Below are 18,350 nucleotides of genomic sequence, written 5' to 3'. Positions count from 1 at the left end.
TACGTCCGTTTACGTGAGCCGACATGCATTTTGCCTTCTCGCTACTCTGGATCGTGAGTGTGTGAAAAGTAGAGATATCACACCATGTAGGCGATCTTACCTATGGCGGCTTCGCCAAAATTGTCAAAAAGCACATTTTCTGCTTAGTGTATATAGTTAAGTGAAGAATATTCAGGAGGGTGAAGGTCCGCCCGAAATGCCCTGAAGATGGCTTAATAGAGCGGCGAGCCGCCCACGCCCGAACCGTGGGCGCTAGGTGATCACGGACATACAATATCTGTTGTATTATTTTTTGCTTCTTTATACAACTGCCTATTAATACATTTGCGGTGCACCCAGGTACCCACCTGGGAAGCACCCTGGAAATGTTTTTATCAACATTTACTCTCCTAAATCCGATATCAAAGGTTGACACCAGACTCAACGACAGGGCCATTATAAGCTTTCCTCCCGCTGATCATATACCATACCAAACCGATAAGGAACTCGCCAGTAAAAACCACAATTGACCAGTTCATGCTCTCCAGAGTGACGGGCATCTCAGAAGGGAAGAAGGAAAAGAAGATGGCAATCGTTAAGAAACAGATTGAGGCAATATTCATAGCAATGCCGAATTTTCCGAGTGTCCAGGGGCCATAAGAAATCGGATCTCCTCTGATCTTCTTCATGAGCATGAGGACGATGGCGATTTCATACGAACCGAACAAACCCGCCGTGGTCAGCGAGATGATGGCGTTGAATGCTGCCGTTGATCCAACATTAATGATGCAGATACAGCCTGTGATGATTGCACAGAGACCCACAGCACGGAGAGGCAGAGCGGATTCGGAGCTGACCTAAAGGAGGGTAACACAGTTAATCACTGCTCTATAGAATGAAAGGAGGTGATGTTCATACGTGAGCCAAGAATTTCGAGAACGGTAGTCCCTTGTCTCTGGCGAAGGCCCAGGTGAGACGCGATGCGGAAGCCAGGAACCCAAACGACGCGCAAATAACCAACGCTGTGGGAATGGCGGTCATTACGGATGTTCCCGCGTGGGACTTGGTGGCTGCGTAGAAGACTTCAATGAAATCGTAGCCGGTGGCGCTGCTCAGGGCGTCGTCGACATTTCCGATACAGAATAAGAAAGCGATGACAATGGCAAACCCAAGGGTGCCATTTAGCAGGATTGTGCCGATCATGCACCAAGGAACGATAACAGAGGCATTGATGACTTCTTCGGCTGTGGGAATCTGTCAGTCTATGATACTTTCAATTTATAACTCGAATCTTACCCATATGGCAGGGACCATCGTAACCTGAAGAAATTGGTTAGAAAAAGTACTATCCGAAGGAAGGATAGGTATCGCACCAATGAATGGGAGGTTCGTGCCCATCAAACCAATCAACCAGGTCAGACCTGCGTTGCTCCATCCCGAACTATTTTCAAAAGTGGCAAAAACGTATGAGGCATCTTTGTGGGGTGCAAGATAAACGAGAGGAATGAGGACGGCGAAGAATCCGGCGATATGGAGAATGAGAATCAAACCCTCAACCTGGGGGAGTAGCTTTGCGCCGATAGAGTTAACGATCACGCAAATGATCAATGCAGCGAACATCATCAACGTTCCCTGCCAGCCTTCCGCAGTGTAACTCGGGTAGTTCAAGACGACAAGACCCTGAGTGACTGTCGCCGCAAAATATACACCAGCTGCGGTGTTGGCCCACCATCCAATCATGGCCATCCATCCAGTCACCCAGCTCAAAAATTTTGCCTGACCCTTCGGAGCTAAAATTGCCACCCAATGGTATTGTCCGGAGGAGGTAGGAGCCCTGGTGTTTTTCAGTCTTGAGTCTTGGATATTTTGGGTGGAGTTCATACATTGAGGCCATCTCGGCCAGCGAGGCTGCAGTTACCAAAGCGCCAAACCAGCAAAAAAGGAACCCATAGACGAGGGTCACTGGGCCACCATCAATCATAGCAGTTAAATTAGCACTGGGGGAATGGTCAGTCTGAGTCATATGGAGTAGGACAGCTAAAATCTAAACTTACAAAAGTACTGCCTCCCAAGTGCACATCATAGTTGTCGTGAAGCCCAACATGGACAAGAATCCAAAGTTTCGCTGCTTGCGTTAACTAAACCCACCCCAAAACCTCTTCTTGAAAGAGGCCATACCTGAAACTGCTGTTTCTTGCCTTGCTTTGCCAAATCTTCTGCGTCGCGACTCTTGTATTTGCCGGAGCCCAACTCCTGGATCGCCATCTCCCCATTCTTGAACGGCATTTTGAGGTTATGTTGCAGATTACGGTGAGAATAGACCAGAAAAAAAAGGGCAAACCTATGATGAGACGAAAGAAGGGGAAGAAGAAGAAATTAAGAGAGAACCATTGAAAGATAACCGACCATGCCTAGCACCTATCTGGCTGTACGACATCTAGATAGATACTTCGAAATTTCGCTTAGCAATCGGCGCATTTATCAAGCTTGGTCTGTGAATAAGGGGGCATTTCCGGAATTCGGACCCCTCCCAGATCGGGCGCAAGCAACGTTCGCTTCAGATGAAAGCCAACATGTAGAATCAACGATTAATTTCAATCTCGCAGAGTTATTCGTTGACACCCCTAGGCCACGTGTACAATATAAACTAATTCGGCTCCGTCTATGTACGCCACGGGGATTTATCATGGTTTTTTTGGAGCTAACGACCCGCCTCTGCTGTCCAGGGTCGCTCCCGTTGTATTCATTCATTCAACGCATAATGGCTTAGTTACAGACCATTATCCCGCTGTGGGGCTGTGTGGAACCGTTCTAGAGTGCAATTGGTAAAATGATCCGGTAGTTATCTCGGTATCATGCCTATGAGTATTGTTCATGTTCTCTTATAATACTTGTGTAGAAAATTGTGAACAATAGATCGATCGGAGCGTGGTGCGTGCTCTGAAGGACTTTCAGCGCTGGGCAGTGCGACTCATCCCCATTTCTTTCTTCTTTCTCCCTGATTCTTTCTTCTTCCATAACAGTACATGTATTTTCGTGCTTTTGTCTAGGTTATGCGTAACCTGGCCCGCCGATAATATCCTCCCCGCTTGACATCTACCTATTTTTCCAACGCCTTGTTTCCAGCATTCATATACTTCTGCAACGCTTTTGCATCCTTTTATTTATTCAAAATGGGTTCTGTCATTGACTGGTCCCTACGTCCACTCTACTCGCCAGAGCAATTGAACCAGTACTTTGACCGGATCAATCTACCTCAAAAGTATCGAGAGTCACCTGTGGTCAAGTCTTGTGCAAGTCTCGACAATGATACCGCCCTGGCCTTTTTGAAAGTTCTGCAACGATACCAGGTGGCGGCGGTGCCTTTTGAAAATCTCAATTTGCATTATGCAATTCACCGCTCTATTTCCATTGATGTCCATAAACTATTTGAGAAAATAGTAAACTCCAAATCCAACCGGGGGGGATACTGTATGGAGAATAGTACTCTTTTTGGCACTGTTCTCAGGTCAATTGGATACAATGTTACCTCGGTCGGAGGTCGGGTAAATGAGGCAGTCCAGCCTATATCAGCTTCGAAGGGCTGGAAAGGCCCAAAATACGATGGATGGTATGGTCATTTTCTTTTAATCATACATCCGAAAATACTGAAAATTCAAACGCAGGAATCACCTGGTCAATATCGTTGTTATCGGGGAACAAAAGTACCTGATAGATGTGGGGTTCGGCTCGAATGGGCCACATCAGCCCGTTCCATTGATCCACGAGTTCGAGACCCACAATGTGGGTGACCAGTCTATACGGCTGATCTATGGTCCGATCACCCAGCATACGAGCAATGGCCAGTTCCTCTGGCAGTACGAGATCTGCAATGCGGGCGGGGCGTGGATTCCTGCCTATTGCTTCACTGAAACGGAATTCCTGCCGGAGGACTTTACGATCATCAACTACTATATGAGCACCAGTCCTGACAGCTGGTTTGTTCACAACGTGCTGTGTGTAAGGATGATTCTGGACGATGAAGGTGAAAAGGTCATCGGTGATCTAACGCTATTCGATGATACACTGAAGCGCCGCATGGGGGCCACATCGGAGGTCCTACAATTCTTCGCCTCCGAGGAGGAGCGTGTGGCTGCTCTTGAGAAATATTTTCACATTCCAATTTCAAAGGCAGAGCGGGAAAGTATCCGCCAAACAACCTCGGCAATTCTATAGTCTCTTCTCTCTATGAAGTAGTCAAGTTTGCAACCCATCAATATTACGACTAAATTCTGATCGGTTGTCCTTCTTTTCACTAGACACGGTATTTGATCAAAAGATTGCGCGTCAATTGTCAGACTATACCAATCATTGCCTACAGTTCCGTAATATGACCAGCTCATTGGAGGATATATGAATGGATCTAATGCACGGGTGCACGGACCAACTTTCTCATCCCGACGGCGAAAAGGACGGCACGCAAGCCGAACGCGCACTAATTTCTTTCACTATTTTCTCTTAGTCAAGACTCCTACAAAGCCCCTGCTCGTGGTAGAGAGCTTGCTTTGAATGCGTTACATTTCCATCGAGGCTTATTTTAAGTGATGATTTGTACTCAATTCCATCCCTCAAATTCGAAAACTATACCCCTAAACTGCCAGCATTAAGTTCACGCAGTAAATATTGTATGACTTTTGCAGTAATCAATATAGGACAATCAATTCTTGCAGGCTAAAAAGGCGATTAATTACTGGGAAGGATTCTGGCCCCAAGCGACGCGATTCCTTCGGCTGCGCCCACGAGGGATACACCCTTGTCCATTCTACCCCTTAATCCTCGCTAAGATCTTAGTACGGATTCCAATAGGCCGATTACCCCGAGAGAAATATTAGAGATTAATTACAATGCTGAAACTTTACCAAATAAGCAAAACAGCTCGTAATGCTATACGTGCTATGATGTATCTATTTAGAAAATTACTATCAATCCAAATGCAGGCTGGCCCTAAAGATTGCTAGTTGTTCAACAAAAAGCCCTGCATCACAAATTCTTTGAATAAATGCACGAGTCATCGATGTTGTTGCCTGTACGGTTCTCATGATGGACATCGCAAATTACTTTCTGATCAAAAGACGCACAGACTCGCCTACTTCCGATCATGGAGATGAGATCGCCATTGCGGCCTTGTATCTGTTGGTAATGATGATCATGGCTGTGCTGATCCGTCTTGCCTTTCGATTCTCTATGCTTCGGTCATTCCAACGAGATGATGGCATAATTTCTCTTGCACTGGTATGCATTCCCACCTGTGCTATGCGACACCCCTTAAATATGTCAATGTCGTTAATTTGCTAATGCCAACAACATTTACAAAGGATAGGTCTTCGGCATCGCGCAATCTGCTGTTATCTTTCAAGGGACAAAAGATGGTATGGGAAAGCGTCAATCCGCCTTGAGTACGCAGCAAGTGATCGATGTGGAAAAGGTAAACTGCTCTTCTAGGGCCAATGCGATAATAGTTACTAATGCTAAATTAATTTGTAGTGCCTATACGCATCTGATCTCCTTTACGTTCTTGCCATTGGCCTCACAAAAGTCTCCGTCTTGGAATTTCTGAACAAACTGTGTGTCAATAAATCACACAAAAAAGTATGCTTTTGGTCATCGATCGCCGTGACGATCTGGATATTTCCAGTCTTCTTTACTTTGGCTTTCAAATGCGGAGTACCAAGGCCATGGGAAATGGATAATGTCAAATGTATTGATACTGTGAGCATTGACCTTTGACCACAGTAATCCATTCACACTGACTGACAACCTGGTTTCCACAGTTCTGCTTTTGGACAGCCATATCCTCCATCGATATGCTTACAGAGTTAATCATTTGCCTCCTTCCGATCTATATTGTCATGCCCGTCCAGGTTAGCTTTGGAAAGAAAGTTACCGTCGTGGCCGCATTCGCGTACCGCTTAGTGTACGCAAGATCTTCCTGTCTCTGAATTCACGGATTTTCAACTAATTGAGTGCTCAGCGTAATTATAGCGACCATCATGCGCCTTGTCTTTATGCGACATGCCCCTAACTCCACGGATATGACACAATCTGCCTTCGAAACTAGGATCACCACCCAATGCGTCCTATGCGTCACTCTCATTACGGCATGCATTCCCTGTTTGAAACCCTTCCTCGATGCCTTCGATAGCGGGATGCTCGGCGTCGGCCTGCGGAAGCGCAACGACGGGAGCCAGCTTGACTCGTATGGCAACTCATACGCGTTGGGGAGTATGAGCCGTGGGGCGAAGGAGGCCAGAACGCGCTCTCGATACTTGGGCGATGAGGTCGAGGGTCTCGGAACGTCCGCTGCAGCTTTTGCAGTTACCTCTCCTGGTAAACCACAGAACCTAGAGAAAATAGGTTCTTCGATGGGAATTCAAAGAACAGATCAGTGGAGCGTGAGGTGTGAGTATGTCGATACGAAGCCTGAGTCGTTTGGGGAGGGTTTGGAGGAGTCGGAGACAAGCGGTAGCCGAGTTGAGCATTCACTGTGATGGCCATTTATGTTTGGTTATTGATGGACTTTGCACTTTCTTGTTGATTCAGGATTCCTTAATTATAAAATTCTAGACATACACAATTCTCAATACCACGAAAAAGTATGGTCAATTCCCTAGACAGAAAATCCGAAAGAATCATGACAAGAAGAATGTTGTTAAAAAGAAGGTAATTTCTGAGACTGGGCGGAGCGGGGAATTTGGGTCTCAAAGAGCGCAAAGGAATTACTGTAAATAATTCAATGATAATTTCAGCAAACATTATGGCCAAGGAGTGGGGGAGAAACCAGACAAAAAGTTGAGACGTGATGTGAGATTAGACTTGGTCCCACAGTGGGACTCCCACTGTGGGAACTAGATTGCTTGTCACGGGTCGGAGAGTGGGTCAGGTGAGTCGGGACCAGGGATTTTGTTGAGGACATACTATGGAGAACCTAGAAGAGACCCTGGGGATGTGTAGAGCGAAAGGGATGATGTTTCAATTAAAAGGAGCGGATGAGAAGATACGATGAGAGTGAAGCTGTAGTTACACGAAGCTAGTCCCGATTTGGACGACAATAACAAACAAACAAGCAAACACTGCATCCTGGATGCCTGGAGCGTAAGGCTCCAACTGATATCTGTCGGCTCTTCTGGAGGATTCAACTCAAGGGGGTCCGGCTGAGTCCTCCGCGGGGGGGTTGATGGCCTCAGGCAGATATTTCTTTGTTACCGGTTTCTTTGTCTGACCATACCTTACATAGTCGATCGCTCCCCTCGAATTGAACTTACCATCTTCTTACCATCTGATCCCTCTTTTCTTACCCGGACCCACCGAATTTTCAACCAACCACCACTATGCCACGTGTAAAGCAGCATGTAAGTACCCGCTATTAATCCAGTGATGAATCCGAGTAATCAGACGCGTAAAGCGATGATAATGAGCCATTTTTTTGACTTTTTGGTTTTCAATAGCCTACGTATAAATGGTATGCTTCTTCTTTCCGGAATTAAGCTAAGCTCTACCTACCTAAGATTGAAGAGGAGGTAGGTTTACTAGTAAAATTATCTGTTTTCATAGTACTTCTCATTGTTAAGACCAGGGTCTTAGGGAGTTGGATGGATGGGAGTGATAACACGGCACGGCGTACCCCTGTACTGCTGCTGTCTGGATTGATGGTAATATAATCACTGGAGAGCTGTTATGCAGCTCTCCCGCCGTGCTGCTTCTGTTGTGCGGCTTAGCTAAGCGGATCACCGGCATACCGGGTTAACCCTTCTCCGGCCCAACTCCGTTAGGGCCCTTCGCATGTAGAAGTATACTCCTCTGCCTATACTCTTGGGCTCTGGCCCCTCTCGTATAGGTTTTTTTTTTTTTTTTTTTTTTTTTGTATTCATTCATGGATCTGTCAGGCTTTTGGCCCGATTTGCCAGTAGGGCACTATAAGATAGCCGGATCAACTATATCACAGGTGGAAATAACGCTATTCATGCAAAGTAGGCTATTTTGGTAGGCGGATAGGGTAGGGGGGGGGATTAAACAAGGTTATAGGGGAGTGGGGGAAGACAGAAGGGGGAGACAAATAGTACAAACAGGTCCGCCAAGACCAAAACAGCCAAACAGTGCAAACACCAAAACCTCGGCACGCCCCTTCTCCGCGTACGCTCAACCTCTCTCCTTCACTTACACCTCTTCAACGCGCCCAATTCGCTGACCACGCTCATAACTTACCCTACTTACGTACCGCTAACGCTGGCAGAAGCGAGAGAGTAGAGAATTAACCGCAGCGCAGGTCCGAGCCGTCCCCGCAAGCATCTCCCATGGTGATCGATCGCGTTATCCCTCCGTCTTCGAATGTCGCGGTTGCTCCCGTACGCCGAAGCGTCTGGAAGGGTGGATTCAATGGTTTCTGGAGGCCCGTGGGCACTCCAAGGAATGTGTGTGTCGCTTACGCGGCTGCAGCGGCTGTGGTGTGATACGTTTCCGGTAGGTGGCGGAATTGGCCGAGTAGGCGAGTGGCCAGCATGAAGGAAGCTGCTTTGGGTGCACGCTCTGGCCTGGTAAGCCAGGACGTCCACGTGCTTTCAGGTGGTCGGTTGATACCGAGGATTTCGGCGCGGAGCGTAGCAAAGCGGGGACAGGTCAGCAGCACGTGCTTCGTGTCCATCTTACCACGCTCGCAGTGGTGGCAGGTCGAAGGGTCTAGGTCGATGATGATGATGATGATGATGATATTCTATTATCCTGATGCTACCCAGCTAGTATCGCAATGGTAATGCAGGCGCTCTGTCCGACCAAAGCAAGAATAATCCAACGCCGTAAACCCGGAATACAAAGGAAATGAAGCTATGCGTCGCTCAAACAGGAAAATGAAGCCAAGTAAACGCCCGCCATAACGATAGAAACCCAAAAGAATGATCCTGCACCCCGCAGCGTCCTCTTCTTGTATCCTGACTGCTCACCGGCATCAGCATCCTTTCTCACTCCGTCTCGATTGTCATGTTGTGTATGTGCTCTTGTTGTCCACACCTCGGCCGCTCGGGTGGCTCTGGTTTGGCGGTCGGTAATACACAGCGTCTTCGCCTCCCTGTCCGTGCCACGCTATTCGTGGTTTGTTGGTTCAGTTTCTTCATCCGGCTCTGGTTCAACGTCGCAGTGACGGAACTGCCCTAGAAGACCAGTTGATAGCATGAATTCGGCGACGTAGCGAATCGCCTGCGGGTGAGACATGATTGCCTCGTAATCTGTCAATTTCCCACTGTGAAGGTCTGTCCTTTTAACCTTTTCCATAAATGCCTTTCTTAAATCAACGTACAACGGACACTGTAGGAGGATATGCCTGGGAGTCTGGGAGCCCTCCTCACAGCTGCACCGGTCCGATTCCGTCTCGTTGATCTTATATAGGAAGTGACGCAGCCCGATTCGCATCGACCGCATCTGCACCAGAATCGAAGTGTACGGCTTCGACAAGCCCTCGAACAATTTCAGAACCTTCTTATGCGGCGTTTCAACAAGCCTCTGATTTGGTTTGCCCGTCTTTTCTCTCGCCCATTGTCTTGCCCATTCTGCGCGAATCCGCGCCCGTACGCGCTGCTTGGCAGTGGTTGCGAGCCGGAAGTTAGGGCTTATCCCGGCTCCGGAGGAATGATTCTCCGACCCCGCATCCTCGTCCTCGTCCCTTTCCACATCCACATTCCCGCGCGCCGCCTCCTTTGCTGCGGCGTCCGCCAGCTCATTACCATCAACACCTACATGTGCGGGGACCCACCGAATCGTGATTGACTGTGGGGTAGGCGTGATGGTACGGACGTGGGCATAGATTGATGAGAGGACAAACTGGCCAGATGGTCGCTTGGGGTTTTGCACTGCTTGGATCGCAGCTTGGCTATCCGCGAAGATCACCAGTTCGGGCGCTGGTTTGATCTTGAAATTTGAAAGGGCCATTTCGATGCCTGTGAGCTCCGCGATATAGACTGTGGACTGGTTAGATGTTCCGAGATGCCGTCGGAGATCAGTGGTTTCCTGCGGGGCCACAGCGGATGCCCCAATCGCCCCTTCATACCCACTACCGTCTGTGAAGAAGATCCGCTGGTGACAGGGGGCTTCAGGATCCTCGATCCGTCGATCTAGCTCCCTTGCGGCGGACGTCGCGTAGATCTTAGCACAACTTAGTTTTGCAGTATCCGCGTTATCTTCAATAATGCAGTTGATCCGTCGTTCCCAGGGTGCAAGCACGAATGCTTTCCTTGTTTCCCACACTTCATCGCCATACAGGATTTCACCCTTCTTCCAGCGGAGGGCCTCGAGTGGTGAGAACCCTCCAAGTCGGGTTTCCACGGGCTTTCGTTTTCCCCAAAGGGGGTTTAGGCACTCCGGCTGTGCCCACTTAGCGCCTGTTTGGATTCGGATTGCCGTGTGCTCAATGATTTGTTGCATTTGAAGCCGGATTGGCAAAAGATAGAGCTCCACATTTAAGGCTGCCGCGGACATGCTTTTGAAAGCCCCTGCGATCAGGATACTCGCGCGTCGTTGGATCGCCATGAAAATATGAATCATTCTGTTCTCTTCTTTCTTCGGGACCGCGCGGGCGGCCGGGCAGAACCAGGCTGCTACACCGTAGAGCATTTGTGGGATTACCACCGCCTGGTAGATAAGGCGCATAGCCATCAGAGATGCCCCCCACGTAGACCCAGTCATGCCCCGAAGGGCTTCTAAGCTGCCGTTTGCCTTAGTGGCTAGCTTTGATCGGTGCAGTTCGAAAGTAAGGCTTTTGTCAAGCCATATTCCGAGATATTTGGCTGCGTTGGACGGTTGGATCGTTCGGTCGGCCGTGTATACTGGTAGGCGGTCGTGGCCAGGATCTTCAATAGTAATGTTATAGATATCTGGTGTCTGGTGCTCTTCCGGTATGGGAGTTGGCCTTGGGTTTAGCGTTGCTGTTGGTTCTCTTGGGTTGGTGAAGTGGATTAGTTCGAACTTATCTGGGGCGAATTTAGCTGCATGCCGCTTCGCCCAGAGATCGGCCTTATCCAGTGCTATCTGTAGCACTTCCACGTTCCTAGCGTATGATGCTGATTCCACGATCATTGCCACGTCGTCCACCCATCCATATCCATGGCATTCCGCCCCGTCAGGCCCGCGGATATAGCATCCTCTGACTAGCGGGGTATTGAATAGCAGAAATAGGATTGGGGAGATAGGGGACCCCTGTGGGATACCGGTCTCGGTGGCGAAGAGCTCGCTGATAAAGCCCGGGAGCTTAATCCGCGTTGATCGGCCAGTGAGAAAGGATTGCACCCATGGCACAAAGTGCCCTAGTCCCAGTTTCCTCATATTATGTAGTAACCGTTGGTGGGAGACATTGTCATATGCCCCTGAGACGTCCAGGAGTAACATACTTACCTTTCTCCTGTCCCCCCACGCTCGGTGTACTCGGTCTAGGATGAGCTGGATTGCATGGTCTACTGAGACACCCTTTCGGCCGCCTAGGTGTGTCTTCGGGAGTAGCTGGTACTCTTCGACGGCCCACGAGATCCGGGCAGCGATAATCGCTTCTAGGATCTTCCCTAGCGTGTTCATGAGAGCGATTGGACGGTACGATTTGGGTTGGCGGAAGTCCCGTGGGCCCCCTTTTCGTAGTGTGACCGTTATTGATTCCTGGAAGTGGCGGGGGTTATAGCCTGTTCGTACACAGGCGTCGAAGATGGATGTGATAATGGTTATAAAGTCCGGGCATGCCAAAAGCACCTTCCAGACGCGGTTAGGGATGGTGTCTGGGCCGGGTGCTTTGTCCGGGGGTGACCGGCGGATTTGGTCTTGTATCTCTTGCTCGGTGATTGAAGGAAAGAGGAGCTGCTGCGGGATGGTTTGTTGGTTGGAGATATCGCTCAGGTCGGCGGTTGGCGGGCGGGGGAAGAAGACTTCACGCAGGACGTCTACTTTCTCCCGGTTCGATTCCGCCAGCTGACCATCCATCTTCCTCAACGCAGGAATTACCCCTCCAGATGATGTCTGATCACGGTTCCTGGCCCATTTCCCTACCTTCCATAAGCCCCGGGGGCCCTCACTTACTGTATCCTTTACCCAGGTGCGGAAGCCCTGGCGAAGCGCGTTGGCGATCACTTTGCCTTTCTTGTTGCGGGCAGCTTTATATTCGTTGTGGGTTTCCTCGTCATTCGTACGCTTCCACTGTCTAAACAGTCTGCGTGATGTTTTGATAGCGTCTGTGCATTCTCTTGTCCAGCCGCTTTTGGCCCATCGGGAGGGGCGAGCCCACGGTGTTGTTTCCTGCACTCCGCATTGAATAATATCGAGAAGATGTTGCACTGTTTCATCAATCTTTTGAGGACTGACGGCGGCTTCTCCCCCAGGAAGGACCATCCACCTCTTACCCAGCAAATTTGCTGATACAAATTTATGGAACTTTTCGCAGTCCATGTCCTTCCATTGGCGGCGCTTTGGCGCTTCCTCCGTTGCTTCTGTGTCGATGTCGAGCTCTGTCCGGATAGGAAGATGATCCGAGTCGGCATGTACCTGCTGGTTGACTTCGCAGGCGATCAGCCTCCCCTCCAGCGCCCTCGACGCCAGTACTAGGTCGATCGAAGTCCTACTATCCTTCCCTAGTCGTGTGATGGTGCCTGGTTCTAGCCAGAGGTCTAGATCGGCCGCGTCCATCAGTTCGAGGATATCCTCCGCTTTCCCGTCCTCTTTCACGTTATCTCCGCCCCACACGGGATGGTGTAGATTGAAATCGCCTAAGATAAGGTATGATTTGCCGTGTTGTTCCCGTGTGGGAGGGATCATACATTTTAGGAGGTTTAAACCTGCCCATTCGCCTTCCTCGTTATAAATATTAAAGATCCGTATCTCTCCTGCTGACTTTGTTCTCAGCCGCAGCTCCTGCACGTCGCGAGAGTGTGCAAAGTGTGTCCATCCTCCCAGTCTCTTTGAGACGAACATACAGACCCTCGATCTGCTTTCCTCACCGTCTCCCCCTCCTGGCCATAGTAGTTCATGGGTATCCTTCGCGGGGTGATGGGTGTCGTCCTTGAACGGGTTCTTCCACGGCTCTTGGATCGCAATCACGTCTGCCATAAGGACTTCTGGGTCCCTCATGAACTGCGCCATCACCACGTTCTTCGACCGGTTCACGTTATATTGGTAGATGGTGAACTGACGCATTATCGCATCAGGCGAGGGGTGTTCTTTGAATATCGTTGCTGGCGTGGCGTGGGTACTCGCATGCCGAAGTGTTTTCTTGTCGGTACGCCGGTGGCATCTGACTCTGTGAGGCGTCTCTTTCTTGGATTTGGTGGTTGGTTTTCCTTCCCTTTACGGCTTGGCTTGTCGGATAATGCGCTGCTCCGTGTATTCGTGACCTCTGTGAGGGCTGAGCTGCCTGCTGTAGAGGGCTGGAATTCGCTATCTTGGTTTTCGGTATGCTGGTCTTCGGTGAGCTGGCGCTCAAGATCTTCTATATTCACTGCCTGGTTAGCTTTCTCGATTAGTTTCGTGATCCTTGCGGACTTCCTGGAGCCAGAGCTGGCAGAGCTCCTGCTTTGACGTGATTCTTTGGCTTTGGTTGGTTCCTTGGTCCTGGTTGGTGTGTGAATAGTTTGATTGTGTGGTTGGAAGGTAATACCTTCGTTGGAAAGGGCCCCTGTTGCCTGTTGTTGGTCTTCTATGGTGGATGTGACTGTATGCTGGATGTTTGACTGCGTGCTCGATTCTCCTTGCCGGTTCGAGACGTCTTCACTTATGTCCATGGACTCGGCAGTAGGCTGCGACTGCCGTGTGCCTCGCGAGCTCACGGATACTGTTGTCTTTGACTGAGCTTTTCCTTTCTTCCCTCTTTGCTTTGGTTTACTGGTGCTCCACTGGCTGGATTGTACGCCTGTGGTGCTCCGGGTTACTCGCTCCCCGGAGCTGGATTGTGCGGTAGTAGCAGGCGCGGAGTCGCTACCTCCGGTACTGCTTGATTCTTGCGGTGTTCCCCATGAGCTAGCAGTTGACGGATGGAGTGACGGGGCGGGCTCGTGGATGCTGTAGTATGCTGGGACTGGGTGGTACCTTGGACGATATTTCGCTAGTTCCTGCGTGCGTGCCACTTCCTTTTCCCGCTCCGTACACTCTGTCGCCCACGCAGCGTGAGCGCTCCCGCAGTTAGCGCATTTGTTTTCCTTCAGCGTGCCGTCTGCCTTGGCAGAGCATTCCCGAGACAGATGCTCGCCGGCGCAGTGGACGCATTGCGGTTTCTTCGGACAGGTGGTTCCTATGTGCCCCCATTTTTGACAGTTATGACACTGACGTACACGTGTGGCACGGTCGTAAAGGACCGCTGTCAGACAGTTTCCATCCCAGAAGACGCCCTTGTCGATAGCGATGTTCGCCGGCACCGGCGACGTGAATTCGGCGATCAAGGAACCAGATTTTCCGACAGGTGGACGAAGCCACACTAGGCGGGTAATGTTGGCCTTTTCTCCCCAATCCCCTATGTTGTTAGCTAATACCTTCTCGATAATCCCGGGTTGCGCATCCCGCAACTCCTCGCTCTTCGGGGAGTTCACCCCCAGCGACCGGACGTTGACGTCGTGAATCACCACACCCCAGGTGATGATGATGATGATGATGATGATATTCTATTAACCTGATGCTGCCTAGCTAGGACCGCAGTGGCAATGCAGGCGCTTCGTCCGTCCGAAGCCAGAATATGCCTAACGCCGGTAAATCCCACACGCAGTAGAGAATGACTATGCACAAAGGAAATAGGTATCGCGCTACCCAAACAGGTGTAAATGAAGCCGAAATAATGCCGAAATAATGCCAAACAAAGTAAAAACCCGCTAAAAGAACGTCGCTGTCGCCATGCAATATGCAATATATATCCTGATATCCCCGATATCCTCCTGTAAATCTCCTTCTGCAGTTGTCAACTCCCTTCTGCCCCGCTGGCAGTAGCACACCCCGCTTCGATCGATTGTGTTGTGTTGTATTTTCGCTGTCGTCGTGGTCGACATCTCAGTTGCCGTTCACTTCATTGTTGGATACACAGCGTCTTCACCCCCTGCCCGTTCCGGTCATTCCCGGTGTGTTGGTTCAGTGTCTTCCGGCTCAGTGTCGCATTGGCGAAACTGCCCGAGGAGACCAGTTGATAGCATGAATTCGGCGACGTAGCGAGTCGCCTGCGGGTGAGACATGATAGCCTCATAATCCATCGGGTTCTGTAGATCCGTCCTCTTGACCTTTTCCACGAATGTCTTCCTTAGATCCACGTACAACGGACACTGCAGGAGGACATGCCTTGGCGTCTGAGAGCCCTCCTCGCAGCTGCACCTGTCCGATTCCGCCTCGTTGATCTTATACAGGAAGTGACGCAGGCCGATCCTCATCGACCGCATCTGCACCAGAATCGAAGTGTACGGCTTCGATAAGCCCTCGAATAGCTTTAGAACCTTCTTGTGCGGCACCTCGACCAGTCTATGGTTCGGTCTGCCCGTTTTCTCCTTCGCCCACTGTTTTGCCCACTCTGCACGGATCCGGGCTCGCACCTGCCGTTTGGCGGTGGTTGCAAGTCGCAGCTTAGGGCTTATTCCAGACCCGGAAGAACCTATTTCCGACCCCGCACTCACACCCGCACCCCCTTTCGCTGCCTCCTTCGCCGCAGCATCCGCCAGCTCGTTGCCACTCACGCCCACATGTGCGGGGATCCATCGAATCGTAACCGAAAGACCGGGCGTGAGGGCACGGATGTGGGTATAAATTGCATGGAGGACATATTGGCCGGATGGGCGTTTGGGGTTCTGCACGGCTTGAATCGCGGCCTGCGAGTCTGCGAAGATCACCAGTTCGCGAGGGGGTTGCGGGTTTGACTTACTGAAATGACGGATGGCCATCTCTATCCCAGAGAGCTCGGCAATGTATACTGTTGATTGATTCGAATTACCAAGGTGCTGGCGTTCAGCAACCAGCGGCTCCGCTTGTGGGGCTACCGCGGAAGCCCCAATCATGCCTTCATATCCACTCCCGTCCGTGAAGAACACAGTAGGAGGGTTTGAAATAGAATCCAAGCGAGGTTCCGCCTCCGCGATAACCGCGTCGATTTTCGCATAAAGAGCGTCGGTCAGGATTTCATCGTGCGACTTTATCGCTACTTCTGCATCTTCAATAATGCACCGTACCCTTGGCTCCCACGGCGCGAGGACAAAGGCTGTCCTTGATTCCCACAACGTCCCCGGTTTACGTTCGAGGACCTGACCCTTCTTTTGGAAGGCTTCCATTGGCGAGAGACCTCCAAGCTTGGCATCTTGAGGTCTGCGTGTGAGCGTAAGGCATTCGGGTTGAGCCCATTTGGCCCCTGTTTGGATTCGTATGGCTGTTTCCTCGATGATTTGTTGCATTTGTAGCCGGATTGGCACTAGGTAGAGCTCCACGTTTAGAGCAGCTGCAGACATGCTTTTAAAGGCGCCGGCGATGACGATAGCCGCCCTCCGTTGGATGTTGGTGAAGATATTGATGATTCGGTTGTCGTCAGGTTTTGTAGTCGTCCGTGCAGCTGGAGAATACCACGCCGCTACGCCATAGAGCATCTGCGGTACTACCACCGCTTGGTAGACCATACGCATAGCTGTGAGCGGGGCACCCCACGTGGAGCCCGTTATACCCCGGAGGGCTTCTAGGCTACCATTCGCCTTAGCGGTGAGCTTTGTACGGTGTGTGTTGAACTGTAGGGTCTTGTCGAGCCAGATACCAAGGTATTTCGCGCAATTTGATGGTTGGATTGTTTGATTGGAGGTCTGAACTGGCATCTGGTCATCGCCGGGGTCTTCCACGATGATATCGTAGATGTCCGGTGTATGCTGTCGGTCTGTTGCTGCCGTAGGCATAGGTAGTGCGTCTGGTGTTTGTCGAGGGTTGGTGAAATGGATGAGTTCGAATTTGTCCGGTGCGAATTTCGCTGCATGTCGTCGTGCCCAGGTGTCTGCTTTCGTGAGGGCTTGTTGAAGAAGCTCCACGTTCCTTGCGTATGTCCTAGACTCCCTTGCGTATGTCCTAGACTCCACAATCATGGCCACGTCGTCGACCCATCCGTATCCACGGCACTCAGCACCATCTGGCCCGCGGACGTAGCATCCTCGGACGAGGGGGGTGTTGAATAGTAAGAAGAGGATTGGGGAGATCGGGGAACCCTGGGGAATGCCCGTTTCTGTGGCGAAGAGGTCGCTGGTGAAGCCTGGAAGCTTAATCCGCGTGGATCTGCCCGTGAGGAATGATTGAACCCATGGCACGAAGTGCCCGAGTCCCATCATCCGCATATTGTGTAATAGTCGCTGTTGGGAGACGTTGTCGTACGCTCCGGAGACGTCCAGCAGCAGCATACTTACCTTTTTACCGTCACCCCAGGCCCGGTGAACGCGGTCAAGGATCAACTGGATTGCGTGGTCGACAGAGATACCCTTCCGGCCCCCGAGATGTGTATTTGGCAATAGGTGGTACTCTTCGACCGCCCACGAGATTCGGCTGGCTATCACGGCTTCTAGCAGCTTTCCGAGGGTATTCATGAGGGCGATTGGTCGGTAGGATTTCGGCTTGCGGAAGTCCCGGGGACCCCCTTTGCGAAGGGCTACCGTAATCGATTGCTGGAAGTGGCGCGGGTTGTAGCCGGTGCGTACACAGGCGTCAAAGATTGAGGTGAGAATTCGAATGAAGTCTGAGGAGGCGAGTGCCAGCTTCCACACTCTGTTTGGGATCTCATCAGGCCCGGGGGCTTTATCAGGTGGCGCTCGACGAATCACGTCGGTCACTTCTTGTTCAGATATTGGTGGGAATTGTAACTGCTGCTTCACTTTGGCCCTGGCAATATCGTCGAGGTCAGCTTGCGGGGGTCGTGGGAAGAAAGCCTCTCGCAGAACCTGCGCTTTCTCTTCGTTCGATTCTGCCAGCTGGTCATCCATCTTCTTAAGTGCTGGTATGACTCCACCCGAGGCTTCACGGTTCCTGGCCCATTTTGACACTCTCCAAAGACCGCGTGGGCCGTCCTTGATGGTATCTTTGATCCAGGTGCGAAAACCCTGTCGGAGCGCCCTGCCGATCACTTTGCCCTTCTTGTTGCGTGCTGTTCTGTATTCCTGGTGATCTTGGTCGTCTTTGGAGTCTCTCCAGCGTCGGAATAACCTTCGGGTGGTGTTGATTGCCTCTGTGCACTCGGGGGTCCAGCCGGGGTGTGCCCAGACTGACGGACGGGCCCATGGCGTTGAGACCTGCACACCTTGCTGTATGACGCTGAGAAGAGACTCGGTAGCTTCATCGATCTGTCGCGGTATCGTGGCACCTTCTCTTATCCCCTCTTGCCCAGCAGATTTGCT

At 50.8% G+C, this 18,350-nt stretch overlaps 4 protein-coding genes across 4 annotated transcripts; 3 read left to right on the top strand and 1 right to left on the bottom strand.

Moving 5' to 3' along the window:
• Positions 1–401: 401 nt before the first annotated feature.
• On the bottom strand, positions 402–2,265 carry N7520_000019 (Amino acid/polyamine transporter I; the record flags this gene model as incomplete). The annotated part of the gene is made up of 7 exons (XM_057133954.1): positions 402–836; positions 898–1,223; positions 1,276–1,299; positions 1,353–1,813; positions 1,863–1,976; positions 2,034–2,104; positions 2,158–2,265. 7 exons carry the CDS (start codon positions 2,263–2,265, stop codon positions 402–404), a joined length of 1,539 nt encoding a protein of 512 aa, XP_056999890.1.
• An 887-nt stretch (positions 2,266–3,152) lies between these two features.
• On the top strand, positions 3,153–4,194 carry N7520_000018 (arylamine N-acetyltransferase family protein; the record flags this gene model as incomplete). The annotated part of the gene is made up of 2 exons (XM_057133953.1): positions 3,153–3,589; positions 3,645–4,194. 2 exons carry the CDS (start codon positions 3,153–3,155, stop codon positions 4,192–4,194), a joined length of 987 nt encoding a protein of 328 aa, XP_056999889.1.
• An 864-nt stretch (positions 4,195–5,058) lies between these two features.
• N7520_000017 (uncharacterized protein) lies at positions 5,059–5,708 on the top strand (the record flags this gene model as incomplete). Its single annotated transcript, XM_057133952.1, has 4 exons — positions 5,059–5,250; positions 5,339–5,443; positions 5,503–5,582; positions 5,609–5,708. The coding sequence occupies 4 exons, from the start codon at positions 5,059–5,061 to the stop codon at positions 5,706–5,708; spliced, it is 477 nt and encodes a 158-aa protein (XP_056999888.1).
• A 300-nt stretch (positions 5,709–6,008) lies between these two features.
• On the top strand, positions 6,009–6,506 carry N7520_000016 (uncharacterized protein; the record flags this gene model as incomplete). Its single annotated transcript, XM_057133951.1, has 1 exon — positions 6,009–6,506. One exon carries the CDS (start codon positions 6,009–6,011, stop codon positions 6,504–6,506), a length of 498 nt encoding a protein of 165 aa, XP_056999887.1.
• Positions 6,507–18,350: the final 11,844 nt, after the last annotated feature.

Source organism: Penicillium odoratum, assembly GCF_028828045.1.
Source record: "Penicillium odoratum strain IBT 22623 chromosome Unknown utg000001l_segment0_segment0, whole genome shotgun sequence".
In the NCBI taxonomy this organism is placed as follows: domain Eukaryota; kingdom Fungi; phylum Ascomycota; class Eurotiomycetes; order Eurotiales; family Aspergillaceae; genus Penicillium; species Penicillium odoratum.
This window is presented reverse-complemented; position numbering and strand designations above follow the sequence as displayed.